Genomic DNA, 15,367 nt, shown 5'->3' with positions numbered 1-15,367 from the left:
GTATGACTGAGAGACCGTTCGTACTCGTTTGATTTTTGGATTAGCGAGGGTATTTATGCCGGTATCCATAGCTGCATTTGATATTTCCTGAAGACGAGTAATATTTGAATTACAGTCGCAATAATTAAAAATTAAGTAAGTTGAAATGACCAAGTTTAATAAAAATACATTGAATATGGGTATTTTGTGCTGCTTTTGAGCCGTTTGAATGACGCGCCTCCTGGAACTGGAAATTTACGTCAATCTCCACGAAAACTAGCGCCATCGAGATAACGCAGTACGTGATGCTTACATTGCTCCCTGCGGAGAGTGTAGAGGGAAGTAAACTGCTATGCGCATAACTGCGAGCTCCAGTGCGTGATTATTACGTAGATCTACACAGATAAGAAAAGAATGGTTTGGTGGCAGAAGAGAGCCAGTGCTTTCTGGATTCAAGTCTTCGGTTAGGTAATGTATTCTACATAACTAACAGTTGGGTATTGATTTGTATTTACCGAGTAAAACTGCGGTCTCATTTCCGTACATCCCGTTATTGAAGCAAATACTTTGGCTACAAACGCAGAGGAAATTCAAACTTCCGTGTACTGAATTATGATAGTGTTTCCTGAAACGTCCATATGATTTCAACACTGGCACTAACTAAATGTAGAAGTTGATAAAACAGGGAATTATTCTTGTACTATGAATTTCTGTACGTTGTCATTTGAAATATTTCCGACCAGTTTTCAATAAAGTTAGCATATTTTAAATAACCAGTCATGCCTCTGTTTTGTTCATTTGGCTGATTTGTTTTCTAGCAACGACACGCAACGAATTATACGTCGTAATTTATTAGTGACACCCGATCTGTAGCGGTAATCGCGGTATAATTCCGCGGTTTTATAGCTAACGGGTGCCTGAGAGCTTTCATAAATAACAATAACATCGACACTGGCGTAACCACAGGAATTTTTTTTTAACTGCACCCCTCGCCAAACAATCAGCACTTGGGTGCATCATTTCTCTGCGTCAAATTTTCTTGGTTGTGTACTAAGTGACGTGATACGCTTTTTATTTTATTTACAAACAAAAGTTGAACAGTGAAGTTGGCTTGTAAATTTGAGAAAAAACTGAGTAATGGTGAAACCAAGTCTCTGATTCTGACGCATAGAGTGTGTAGAAATAGATGTTTCTCAAAAATTAAAACCCCAGGCTACAGAGAGAGATGTTTGATTTTAGGTCACCCTCTATGTATGTTTGTAATCAGTTCTCTGACGTATCATTTCGTCCTGGGGTTAATTTTAACAGGCTTCACGTGAGAGCGTCGGGTCTGATGGGAGCGCTGCTTCACGTTTCGAAATGCTTTCGTAGAGAAATTCCCTGTCTTACTGTCTTAGGTCCAAACTGAAGATAAACACTAGCTGATCACGTTCCTTTTCTGGAACTTCAGAAGTTGAAAACTGTACTTAGTGTACGAAAAAGCACACAAGGTCACCATCATTCCTGTGAACAACCGGATGAACAGGAAAAGAAATATTATGTGCTATATACGTAACAAGGCCCCGGGAGTAGACAACATTCCATTAGAACTACTGACAGCCTTGGGAGAGCCAGGCCTAACAAAACTCTACCATCTGGTGAGCAAGATGTATGAGACAGGCGAAATTCCCTCAGACTTCAAGAAGAATATAGTAATTCCAATCCCAAAGAAAGCAGGTGTTGACAGATGTGAAAATTACCGAATTATCAGTTTAATAAGTCACAGCTGCATAATACTAACGCGAATTCTTTACAGACGAATGGAAAAACTGCTACAAGCCGACCTCGGGGAAGATCAGTTTGGATTCCGTAGAAATGTTGGAACACGTGAGGCAATACTGACCCTACGACTTATCTTGGAAGCTAGATTAAGGAAAGGCAAAACTACGTTTCTAGCATTTGTAGACTTAGAGAAAGCTTTTGACAATGTTGACTGGAATACTCTCTTTCAAATTCTGAAGGTGGCAGGGGTAAAATACAGGGAGCGAAAGGCTATTTACAATTTGTACAAAAAGCAGGTGGCAGTTATAAGAGTCGAGGGGCATGAAAGGGAAGCAGTGGTTGGGAAGGGAGTGAGACAGGGTTGTAGCCTCTCCTCGATGTTATTCAATCTGTATATTGAGCAAGCAGTAAAGGAAACAAAAGAAAAATTCGGAGTAGGTATTAAAATCCATGGAGAAGAAATAAAAACTTTGAGGTTCGCCGATGACATTGTAATTCTGTCAGAGACAGCGAAGGACTTGGAAGAGGAGTTGAACGGAATGGACAGTGTCTTGAAAGGAGGATATAAGATGAACATCAACAAAAGCAAAGCGAGCATAATGGAATGTAGTCGAATTAAGTCGGGTGATCCTGAGGGAATTAGATTAGGAAATGAGACACTTAAAGTAGTAAAGGAGTTTTGCTATTTGGGGAGCAAAATAACTGATGATGGTCGAAGTAGAGAGGATTTAAAATGTAGACTGGCAATGGCAAGGAAAGCGTTTCTGAAGAAGATAAATTTGTTAACATCGAGTATAGATTTTAGTGTCAGGAAGTCGTTTCTGAAAGTATTTGTATGGAGTGTCGCCATGTATGGAAGTGAAACATGGACGATCAACAGTTTGGATAAGAAGAGAATAGAAGCTCTCGAAATGTGGTGCTATAGATTAGATGGGTATATCACATAACTAATGAGGAGGTATTGAATAGAATTGGGGAGAAGAGGAGTTTGTGGCACAACTTGACCAGAAGAAGGGATCGGTTGGTAGGACATGTTCTGAGGCATCAAGGGATCACCAATTTAGTACTGGAGGGGAGCGTGGAGGGTAAAAATCGTAGAGGGAGACCAAGAGATGAATACACTAAGCAGATTCAGAAGGATGTAGGCTGCAGTAGGTACTGGAAGATGAAGAAGCTTGCACAGGATAGAGTAGCATGGAGAGTTGCATCAAACCAGTCTCAGGACTGAAGACCATAGCAACACATATATGTAACATAATATAATGGCTCGTCACAGTGGTAAGACACGTTCCCGTCAGTTACCGAAGTTAAGTGCTGTCGGGCTTGTCTAGCACTTGAATGGATCGCCGTCCGGGTCTGCCGAGTGCTCTTGGCAAGTGGGGTGCCCACAGCCCCTGAGGCCAGTTGAGGAGCTACTTGACTGAGAAGTAGAGGTACCGGTCACGAAAACTGACAATGACACGGAGAGCAGTGTGCTGACCACATGCGCCTCCGTATCTGGTGACACCTACAGCCTGAGGATGACACGGCGGCCGGTCGGTACCGCTGGGCCTTCAAGGCTTGTGTGGATGGTGTTTATTTGTTTTCATATGTAACATAAAGAAGGAAGAAAATGACTATAATGACTACCTAACAACCATCTAGGTATATGCCTGTTGTATTTGAGCGAACACAACGAAAATGTAAGTCATTCTGTCGTGGAAGAAATTTGAGCTCTTCTTGCGATGGACACGAGTTCAGCATCTTACCCATCGCAAAACATCACTAGCTGCTTTGCATACTTTCGAAAAGTGTGACTATGTTTACGGCAGATTTTTCGAATTGGTAAAGCGCAACGCCCTTAACAGTAGAAACTCAGGTCTCATCTTGAGCTTGATACATATTTTTATTCACTAATAATATTTCATTGAGTTTCATCGCTGCATCGGTCTTATTGTGAATTATACACGCATCAAAAAAAGTTTTGCATCAACCCGGTTCCCAAAACTCCTGAAGATAGACATTGACTGTGGATATTGTATTACAGACACAGCCCATATGAGTGCTCACTAAACCCGCCCAAAGATGTAAACAACCATGCGTGAGCAGTGTCTATTAGACGGAAGAATCCGACAGCCGATCAGTTCCAGTCATTCCACCAGGAAGGAGGCACACAGCTCGTGTTTGTAGTTCAACCATGCCTAGACGGTCAATACCGCGATTCGATCGTGTCCGCATTGTTGCTTTGTGCCAGGAAGGGCTTTCAATATGGGAAGTGTCCAGGCGTTTCGGAGTGATTCAAAGCGATGTTGTTCCGACATGGAGGAGATACAGAGAGACACGGATTGTTGACGATATGTCTCACTCAGGCCGCCCAATGGCTATACTGCAGTGGATGACTGCTACCTACGGATTATTGCGCGGAGGAACCCTGGCAGCAATGCCACCATGCTGAATAATGCTTTTCGTACAGCCACAGGACGTCGTGTTACGACTCAAACTGTGGACAGTAGTCTGCATGATGTGAAACTTCACTCCTGACGTCCATGCCGAGGTTCATCTTTGCAACCACGACACCATGCAGCGCGGTACACATGGACCCAACAACATGCCGAATGGACCACTCAGGATTAGCATCACGTTCTCTTCACTGACGAGTGTCGCATATGTCTTCAACCAGACAATCATTGGAGACGTGTTTAGAAGCAACCTGGTCAGTCTAAACGCCTTAGACACACTGTCCAGCGAATGGGGCAAGGTAGAGGTTCCCTGCTGTTCTGGGGTGGCATTATGTGGGGCCGACGTACGCCGCTGGTGGTCATGAAAGCCGCTGTAACGGCTATACGATACGTGAATGCCATTCTCCGACCGATAGTGCAACCATATCGTCTTCATGGATGACAATTCGCACCCCCATCGTGCACATCTTGTGAATGACTTCCTTCAGGATAACGACATCGCTCGACTAGAGTGGCCAGCTTGTTCTCCAGACATGAAGCCTATCGAACATGCCTGGGAGGGATTGAAAAGGGCTGTTTATGGACGACGTGACCCACCAACCACTCTGAAGGATCTACGCCGCGAATCGCCGTTGAGAAGTGGGATAATCTGGACCAATAGTGCCCTGATGAACTTGTGGATGGTGTGCCATGACAAATACAGGCATGCATCAATGCAAGAGGACGTGCTACTTTGTATTGGAGGTACCGGTGTGTACAACAATCTGGATCACCACCTCTGAAGGTTTCGCTTTAGGGCGGTACAACATGCAATGTGTGGTTTTCATGAGCAACAAAAAGGGCGGAAATGATGTTTATGTTGATCTCCATTCTAATTTTCTGTACATGTTCCGTAAGAAGATGAAAAACCTTTTTTGATGTGTGTATGAACCGAAGGAAATGGTGATCCGTTTAGAGCAAATCAACTTGTTATTACATCCAAATACTCCCCCTCCCCTTCTTTCCTTCTTTTTTTCCAAACGTTTTGGAACACCTCATTTGTAACTGTAAATATTGTGTGACAAAGAAGAAAGGGAGAAAGGAAAAAGAAATTTGGGTCTTATCGCTGTTTTTAGTCTGTTGTAGAATCATGGAACACACTTTTTGGTGTCGTATTGAAACATTTATAGAGAGCTATAGTCGCCTCAGTAGAAATTAGCATGAATTTGCCAGCAGACTTATTCTGATACTCAGCACCCAGGCTAATGGCGTGTTTCATACAAATCGAGGTGGTGCAGGGTGTTAACATTGGCTTCCCATTCGAGAGAACCGTGTTTCAGATTCCAGTCCGGTTATCCATATTTAGGTTTCCCTGATCGCTTATGGCCAGTGCCGGGCTGATTCCTGGGAACGTTACCGTGGACCGCCTTCCCCAATCCGAGCTCGTGCTTCGACTCTTATGACTTCGATGGATAGCGCTGGAAGCTTCGCGAGGCTGTTCCCCTATGATGCTGGTGCGTACAGGTAAATTTCAACGGCAGAAATTTCAAGCGAAACACAGGTGGTCCCCCAAAGGATCAACTGCGTTGCACGGACTGCCAGCTGACCTTCAACGTATACAGTTAAATTAATACTCTGAAGACTACTGGAGTGTCCTGCAGAGACCACTTGCTATTGTACTGGTTATTAGGGCTTCTTGCAGTTCCATTCACGTATAAAGAACAGGAAGAATGATTGTTTCGACACCTCTGTGCGTACTCTAATTAGTCTAAGCTTTTCCTATCGATGCCTACGGGAGCCGTACAGAGAGAGTTGGAGTATATTCCTTGATGCATCATTTAAAGCTGGATCTTGAAACTAACTAAGCAGGCTTTCACGGGATTGTTTGTGTCTACCTTCATGCGTCTGCCAGTTCAGTTTCTTCAACATCTCAGTGACACTCACCTACGGATCAAACAAACCTGTGACCATTCGTGCTAACCTTCTCTGTATACGTTCAATGTCCCCTGTTAGTCTTACCTGACGCGATTCCCACACACTTCAGCAATATGCTTAGATAGGTTGCATGAGTATTTCGTAGGCAACCTCCATTGTAGACAGACTGCGTTTCCATAAGACTCTACAAATGATGCGAAGATTGCCACCTGCTTTACCTACAACTGTCTGTGAGATGGTGCCATTTCATATCCCTACAAACTGTTACACGCAGATATTTGTGTGAGTTGACAGATGTGTTGACAAATGTAGCGTATTACTAGCAGGAAAAAGCCATTACTGTTAGGCTAGACGATTGGTGATCAATCACTGGAAACAATAATCCGCAAACTATGCACGAGCATGCGGCCGAGAAGAAGCGTAAGGGTGCATAATTCATTTAAGAAGTAAGTCGCTTACAAAACATTCGTCACAACGAGCCTTCAGTACTGTTCGTCAGTCTGCTAGCCTTAATAAGCAGGATTGATGGAGGAGAGGGAAAACATCCCAAGTAGAGTAGTGCATCTCGTCACTGTTCTGTTCGGTAATATTAGAGGGACATGGAACCGCTCAATAAACTCCAGCGGCAGAAGGTACATAAGAGGCGTTTTGGCTCACAGATACGTTTACTCCTAGCAAGAGTCAGCAACGTATTACTTCCTCTCATACACCTACTGCAAACTGGTCACAACGGGAAAATAAAATCAGAGAAAATGTGGCTTACCAACAAATGTTCTTCCCACGCACGATTCATGGATGGCACAGGAAAGGAGGAATGTCATCGTAAGCTACATCTACGTACGTACTCTGGTAGCAAATGCATATTGCATGGCGATGGGTACTTTGTGCTATTTCTAATCATTCCCTTCCCTATTCGACTCGCAAATGGAGCGAGGGAAAAACGATTTTCAGTATTCATGTGTACGAGCGCTAATCTCCCTTGTTTCGTAGCCACGGTCGTTGCACGCCTTACGGTCACTGCGCGCAATGAACGTTGGGAGAAGTGGTATCGTTGTGCAGTCTGTCGCAAATGTTGTTCCTCTAGATTTCCTGAAAAGCGTTGCCTCTGGCCTCCAATAATTCGCATCTAAGCTCACGAAGCACTCCCATCACACTGTCGCATTGACAGAACCGACCCTTAACAAATCTAGGGGCGCTGCTTTGAGTTGCGTGGATGTCATTTTTTAATCCCACCTGATGGGGATCCCCGTGCAGGCATCCAGATTTAGGTTTCCCGTGATCATTTAAGACAAATACCGTGATGGGTTCTGCTGTTTCCTCTGGAAGATACTGAGCACAGTCTTATAGAGAAGAGCGCCGGCCACTGCCAAGGACTCAAGTGCAACTGAGTTAAGGGTAGCCTCCAACAGAGGGTGCTGAATGCAAGACCAGCTTCACGCTTCCATCGTACGTCACTCAAATAATTCGGAAATGGACATCCATCCGCAAAATGTGGATATAAGCCGACACACGGCCCCACTGAGACAATATCAACGCAATATCGGCAGTATCTTAACACAGCATCAGGACCGTACCAAAAAGAGCCGAACTGGACGCTTCAGGTGATCTTACTTATCGCTTGCTGGATCCAGGACTGTGCCACAGTTGAAGACAGATTAGTGTAAGAGATCTCTGTACTGTTGCCACACACAATCATCATAATACAGTTAAGTATCTGTAAGGTTTCTCTGATTAAATTATTGTAATTTATTGTTAATCTGTGTTGCTATAATTTTGCCATAGCTGTTGCGTGACCCTGTTTGACCTTCTGACGAGGCTGTATAGCTGCTGTGTACAAGCACCCCACATCATAACAGCAACTACTTTCGTTTGGGGGTGGGGATCTCTTCTTGCCACATGTTTAACACCAAAAGCATCTGGTGGATGCAACATGAAACCAAGCGCGTGGCGGATTCCTCTTCCTTCGAGCTTGTGATCCGTCTCTACATCGTCATAGCCTGACCGTTAAACCCTAGTCTTCGGTCTGTGCTTCCTCCTTTCCTTCGAACAGTACTCACGAATGGGTCGCACACGCGTTCTGTACTCCTTATCTTTTACAGGTGCAGTACACTGTCCCATAACCCTCCCAACCAACAGTAGCCAGCCATTCGCTTTCCCAACAATTAGCGTTGTGTGCTCGTTCCTGTTCATGACGTTTCACAACTTTACGCCTACATAATTAATGGACGTGAATCAGTCAAGTAGCACACCATTACTACTGTATACGAACATTACAGGAGGCGCAGGGATTACAACACTGGATTAGCATTCGGGATAACCGAGGTACAAAATTCCTTCCAGCCATCAAGATTTATGTATGTTTCCCGGCAATAATCTGAATCACCGGGCTGATTCCCTGAAACGGTCACGATCGTTTCCTTGCGATCCGAGCTCGTGCCTCGTTTCTGTTGATCGACGTGATGTTACATCGTAAGCTTTTTCTTAAATGTTCCGTGAGTTTTCAACTCATTTGGTTTAGCTTAAATTTGTCCACATTTAAAGCTAGCTGTCGATAATAATAATGGTTCCCTAAGGATGGAGGTACTTCGGGTGACAGCTGTCGATAATAATAATGGTTCCCTAAGGATGGAGGTACTTCGGGCGACACACACACACACACACACACACACACACACACACACACACACAGGGAGAGAGAGAGAGAGAGAGAGAGAGAGAGAGAGAGAGAGAGAGAGAGAGAGGGGGGGGGGAGGGGGGAGGGGGGAGGGGGAAGGGGTGGCGGGAGGCGGAATTAATTGATTCTTATTGTATACAGTACGTGTCGCACTTTCTGATTCGTTGCATTTTTCTGTAAACATTCAAGGCGCTCACTATACACTTTCCTTCACTCAAACTCATTTATTACGTTTACGTCAAGTTGCATGGCGCGAACTGAAGACGACTGGGCGCACACAGGAAAAAGTAGCAGGTATACTCACTCGTCGACGACGACGAACTTGTCGCCATCGGAGCGCAGGCAGCGGCCCTTGCTGCTGAGGCGGCTTTGCTCTATGCTGATGGGCTGGCGCACCCCTGACTGGAACCACGTCCCGTGCCAGCGCGACGGGAACATGCACGCCCCTGCAACACCACAAGTCAGTCTGAAAAACGTCTGAAAGAAGCAACAATTTTATGGGCGATGTATAGAAACATATCTCTGTTGACATACGCAAAATATCTATATGACTGTCTGTTACGGTCAGTTTCTATTTTTAACGTGTACTGTGGACTGTCACATGTGCAAGTGATGTATAATATATGTGAGTTTCTGCTTAAGAGGACAACAAGAAATCAGTGAGTAATAGCTATTTCCATATTCGCCATTATCTATAGACATGAAAAAGAAAGAAACACTAGCGCGGTGGCGTAGTGGTCAGAACACTGGACTCGCCTTCGGGAGGACGATGGCTCAAATACCCCTCTGGCCATACACATTTAGGTTTCTGTAATTTACATAAATCACTGCTGGACGGGGTGGCGAAGTGGTCAGAACACTGGACTTGCATTCTGGAGGACGACGGTTCAAACCCGCGTCCGACCATCTGATTTAGTTTTTCCGTGATTTCCCTAAATCTCTTCAGGCAAATGCTGGGATGGTTCTTTTGAAAGGGCACGGCCCATTTCCTTCCGCACCTATTCCTCGTCCGATGACCTCGCAGTTTGGTCTCCTCCCCCAAATCAACCAAACAATCATAACTCACTTAAGGCACACACCGGGATGGAAACGTCCAACTGCCTTTTTCATCCTTTCCTAACCCGACCCTGTGCTCCATCTCTAGTAACCTTAAACTCTGATCTTGATTCCTTCCTTCTGCAGAGAGAAATTCGTCACTAATCATAAAGTTGTGTTAGTTTATATATGTTACAACAAAAGTACGAGACCAAAGCGACAGCTCACACATCGCAAATGTCTGTCATTAATGTCATAATACAGTGAAGCATAGTAGATGAGTTTTTAATTCGTTGCAGTAGAGACGTCATTCCATCTAATATGAATGAAGAAGTACACTGATAAGCTGCCGGCCAATGTGGCCGAGTGGTTCTAGGCGCTTCAGTCTCGAACCGCGCGACCGCTGCTGTCGCAGGTTAGCATCCTGCCTCGGGCATGGATGTGTATGATGTCCTTACGTTAGTTAGGTTTAAGCAGTTCTAAGTTCTACGGGACTGATGACCTCAGATTTTAAGTCCCATAGTGCTCAGAGCCATTTGAACCATCTGAATTGATAAGCCAAAACATTACGACCACCTGCTTCATAGCTCGTTTGTCTGTCTTTGGAACGAAATAGTTTGTTGGTAGGTTTGTGGAGGTACGTGGCATTAGACGTCTACGAACAGGTCATGTAATTCGTGTAAATAACAGATCGCTGATTTGTGTACTCGGTGATGGTGCGACAGCGAACCAGATGGATTCCATAGGATTTACATCAGGCGAATTTGGTCGCCGAGACATCAACGTGAGTTCACTACAATGCCCCTCAAACCACCGTAGCACGGTTCTGGCTCCGAGACACGCACAATTACACTGCTGATAGATGAAATCGCCGTCGGGGAAGACGTCAAGCATAAAGCTGTCAGTGTGTCTTCGGTTACTACCGCAGGTCCCGTGCAAGCGTAGTAGAATGTCTCCCGCAGCATAATACTGCTCCCACAAACCAACGTCCGTGGCGCGCTGCACGTTTCGAGCCGCCGTTCCCCTTGATGACTACGTTTGTGGAGACGACCAGCGGCCTAGTGTAGCAAAAATGTGAATCATCGAAGAGCCGAAACGTTTCCATTGATCGACGGGGATTCCGATGGCCCCGTGCCCACTTCAATCATAACTGACGATGTCGTTGGGTCAACATGTGAACACGTAGGGGTGGTCTGCTGCGGAGATCCATGTTTAACAATGTACGACGAAAGGTGCACCCGAAACAATTGTGTGTGTCCCAGCATTGTGCTCTTTTGGCAGAGATGCCACAGATCACCATCTATCCTACTTTACAGAGCAGACAAGCCTCCGAACCCCACGTTCTGTGAAGAGTCGTGGACGTTCAACCACTTAGCGCCTAGTGGTAGTTTCACTGTCCTAGCTCTCTCCGTAGATGCTCACGACAGTGGCACGTAAACAGTCGACCAGCTTCGCCGTTTTAGAGACACTCGTTCACAGGCTCTGTGTTATAGTAATCTGCCCTTTGTCAAAGTCGCTTATCTCAGTGAATTTTCCCGTCTGTCAGAGTGATCCTCCTTTCATGTCTGCTCACGTACTTTTGTTACCGCGTCACGAGCTCGCAAAACTACCAGGCGGCATCCAATGTTGCTGTGAACTGTGGTTATACGGTTTTGGCTTATCAGTGTAGTATCATATGGGAAAATCCTACCGTAAAAATGGTTCAAATGGCTCTGAGCACTATGAGACTTAACATCTGTGGTCATCAGTCCCCTAGAACTTAGAACTACTTAAACCTAACTAACCTAAGGACATCACACACATCCATGCCCGAGGCAGAATTCGAACCTGCGACCGTAGCGGTCGCGCAGTTCCGGACTGAGCGCCTAGAAAATCCTACCGTAGAGCACTGTTTATTAGGCACTAACGCATACCAAACAAGTAAACGTTAGGTAGTGGGTCAAAAAATACTCTGGTTACTGTTAAAGTATTTTTAGTTCCAAAAAAATAACATTGTCCTACGGTATCGTAGATTGCTTTAACACGAATTTCAAAAGAAAGAAACTGATAAATTCCTGGAGAGGCAAACGCAACACCTTGCTATTAGACTCATACTGAGAATAACGAAACACATACCAAACAAGGACCAACGAGACAGGAGGTGGTATTTACATTTCGACTAGGTTAAGAAATTGTGTACAAGAGACACTTTTTCTGCATATCTTGCTACTTTATACGCAATCAGAAATTTGCTTAGTGATTATGTATTTCAAATCCTTCTCGTTGCTGAGATTTCATGCCTTAACATCGACTATACTCGGCTGAATATCCGAGAAGTATTTGAATGTCCGTTACTTTATTTGAAATAAAAAATTACTTTGCACTATTGGCCCGTTTCAACGCCCATATGATTTTCTAGTGTATACGAACTTCCGACCTTATATAATGCCTCGACAGATCGCATGTAATGTTAAGTACGATGCTCAGTATATGCAACAAGCATCTGAATCCTAAGAGCTCACTACATCTTTCCCATGACGTAACAGCATGTAAAGGAACGCTCATGTATACCCCGATGTTCAGTGACGCACGAAAGGTTTCATATACATTTGGAAATTACCAAGGTGTAAAAACTGGTCATTTACTTGAAGTTATTATTTATTTCAAGTACAGTAGCTTATTCTGCAGGAGAATGGTTCCACTTAGCAGGTTCATGAAGGCTGCATATCGCAGTTCAACTTTTGTGTCGATGTAGCACACATCAATAGCCACCAGTTCCCTACAAGCAGCAACGGGAAGAGAGATAAGTAAAATCGTAGAATAACGTAAAATATATTGGAAGAAATTTGTTTGTACGCACCATCCTTCGAACACGATCTACTGAGAATGAGATTTTCACTCTGCAGCGGAGTATGCGCTGATATGAAACTTCCTGGCAGATTAAAACTGTGTACCCGGCCGAGACTCGAACTCGGGACCTTTGCCTTTCGCGGGCAAGTGCTCTACCATCTGAGCTACCGAAGCACGACTCACGCCCGGTACTAACAGCTTTACTTCTGCCAGGAGAGCTTCTGTAAAGTTTGGAAGGTAGGAGACGAGATACTGGCAGAAGTAAAGCTGTGAGTACCGGGCGTGAGTCGTGCTTCGGTACCTCAGATGGTAGAGCACTTGCCCGCGAAAGGCAAAGGTCCCGAGTTCGAGTCTCGGTCGGGCACACAGTTTTAATCTGCCAGGAAATTTCACGATCTACTGAGGTCACAATGCACTCACGATATTTTTGTTTTGTTACGTTCGCACATGTTCGTCTACGTAGCTGAGTGGTCAGTGCAGATAGTTGCTATGCAGAAAACCCAGGTTCGATTTCCGATTTTTTCTTGGTGGGAGGACTGGACCGCAGTGCACTCAGCCTCGTGATGCCAATTCAGGAGCTAGGCCTACCTGATTGAGAGGTAGCGGCTTCAAGCTCTAAACAACGACAACGGCCGGGAGAGCGGTGTGCTGACCCCAAGCCCCTCGGTCCGCAACCCGTTGTCTAGTGGCTGCCTCTGCATCGCGAGGTCCCGGGTTAGATTCCCGGGCGGGTTGGGGATTTTCTCTGCCCGCGGACTGGATGTTTGTGCTGTCCTCATCATTTAATCATCACTATTCGTGACAGTGGCTAGATTGGGCTGCGTACAAAAATTGGACTGTGTAAAAATTGAGACTTTGTACGGGCGCTGATGACCGCGCAGTTGAGCGCCCCACAAACCAAATCATCACAGCCCAAGCCCCTCCATTCCGCATCCTCATTAAGCCGCGTGGGAGAGGATCACACGGCGACCGGTCCACATGGCATGATCTGCAGGGCCTGATCGCGGAGACTAGTTTTTTCGTTTTCGTTTTTGTTGCTGCTTGCACCCGCATAGATATCGATACTGTCAGAGATGGAACAATGATTGACAGAACAATCGCGGCATTACTTTGGACCGGTTTTGAGAACGCAATGCTGTTTTAAATGAAGAATTCCAACCTTGAACTGACAGCAGTAACGTCTAAACATTTCACTCCTCGATTGTGTTTCCCGGTGAACACACGGCTGTACAGAGGACACACATTGCTGTATTCTTGACGATTCGACCGTGTGCAAATTGTTATCTTGTGTCGTGTCAATCATTGACAGGCTAGAGCCAAATTTGCTTGCATGCACGAGCATAGCGTATAGGTATATAAAGAGAATACGCTACTGCCGCAGTCGTACGCTGGACCTAGTATTTCTGGTGTTGCGAGAGCCTTCCTTTTACTTCGTCTAGAACAATCTTCGTCATACTCGGGGATGTTCTTTCGAGGCGCGGCGGCAGTAACGAGATACGCAGGTGACATGAATTGACTTGGAAACTTTAAAACAGAAGCCCATTCACTGCTCCGCTTGGTGAAAAAAAAACAGTGTACCGGAAAATAGGTCAAAGAAGTAGATAGTCTGCAACACATCCGTTGCAGTTGCGAGTAGAATGCTAAGACCAAAAGCTGCATCATTCTGTTTGTTCCGTCAACTTCGTATTATTATTTAAATTTTTAAAGTCATTTCAGCAGAGTTCTCATTTCGTAACTATTAATGGACCACTTATGTTTCTTTAATGAAATAAAGCAATCGAAACCTGTAGAGCTTTTTCATGACCTATTCCAGCTAGGCCACACCAATATGCTCCTCGTAGCAGACAGGACTACCGTCTGATAACTGCATGAAGTGACAGACATTTCACTGGGTTGTAAACTTGAAAGTCTTTTACGAAATGGCAAGAAATTCATGTGGAAAAACTACTGATACTTTACTGGGAAGGGAAACTCCTCACCAAAACCACCTCAGATTTAATGATAAAATGGCACAGTGGATAGCCTGTCAAAATTGAACACAGATCAAGCATGAAAATTGGAGAAGGTGTACTGTTGAACTGTGAGAAAAGAAGCAAAATAGAAACAGTGAACGCTCCAAGCTCAAGATGTGCAAGATCGAGCAAACTGCAAGAATCACGGCATCGTGACTGTGTGGTCACGGTTTTGGGCTACAAAGTGGGAGATCCGCGTTCAAGTCCCTTCGTGACTCTTATTTTTTTTCACAAAATTATGAACTTACCTTCCGGATATTGATGTGTCCGTTCTCCTTGTCCTGGTAATTGTCATACTATGCATTGCTTATAGATTATGAGTCACGTTGTAAGAATATTTTACCGTCGCAAGTAAATGTGATGAATAGTGAGAGCGTCCGTGATGCCCCACAGACCTCTCGCAGAAATGAGAACAACAGATAAACCGATGTGAACTATGTTACAACAAAGGAATTCAAGAGTCAAAACTTAAAAAAGGGAACGCCAGGGTTATACCTTGTAATACTTGTGTCGAACAAATAGGAGGAATGTACATCTAGATGTCCCTTCCTTACACCTCGCTGTTGCAAACGGACGTTACACAACGATACAGACACAAACCTGAATACAGCGGACACACACTTCAATGACTGAACGGAAAGTTCATAATTATGTGAAAGAAAATGGGGCACAACGGAGATCTGGACGCGGCTCTCCCCCTTCGCAGTCCAACATCGTGACTACAT

General features: G+C 44.8%; 1 protein-coding gene across 1 annotated transcript in view; it reads right to left on the bottom strand.

The window, feature by feature from the left end:
* The window catches only part of LOC124722667, a 625,281-nt gene that overhangs the window by 498,237 nt on the left and 111,677 nt on the right, over positions 1-15,367 (bottom strand). The window contains exon 2 of the mRNA XM_047247812.1: positions 9,071-9,212. Coding sequence (XP_047103768.1) covers positions 9,071-9,212 — 142 coding nt within the window. The remainder of the gene's footprint in view (positions 1-9,070; positions 9,213-15,367) is intronic.

This window comes from Schistocerca piceifrons, chromosome X (assembly GCF_021461385.2).
Source record: "Schistocerca piceifrons isolate TAMUIC-IGC-003096 chromosome X, iqSchPice1.1, whole genome shotgun sequence".
Taxonomy (NCBI): domain Eukaryota; kingdom Metazoa; phylum Arthropoda; class Insecta; order Orthoptera; family Acrididae; genus Schistocerca; species Schistocerca piceifrons.
This window is presented reverse-complemented; position numbering and strand designations above follow the sequence as displayed.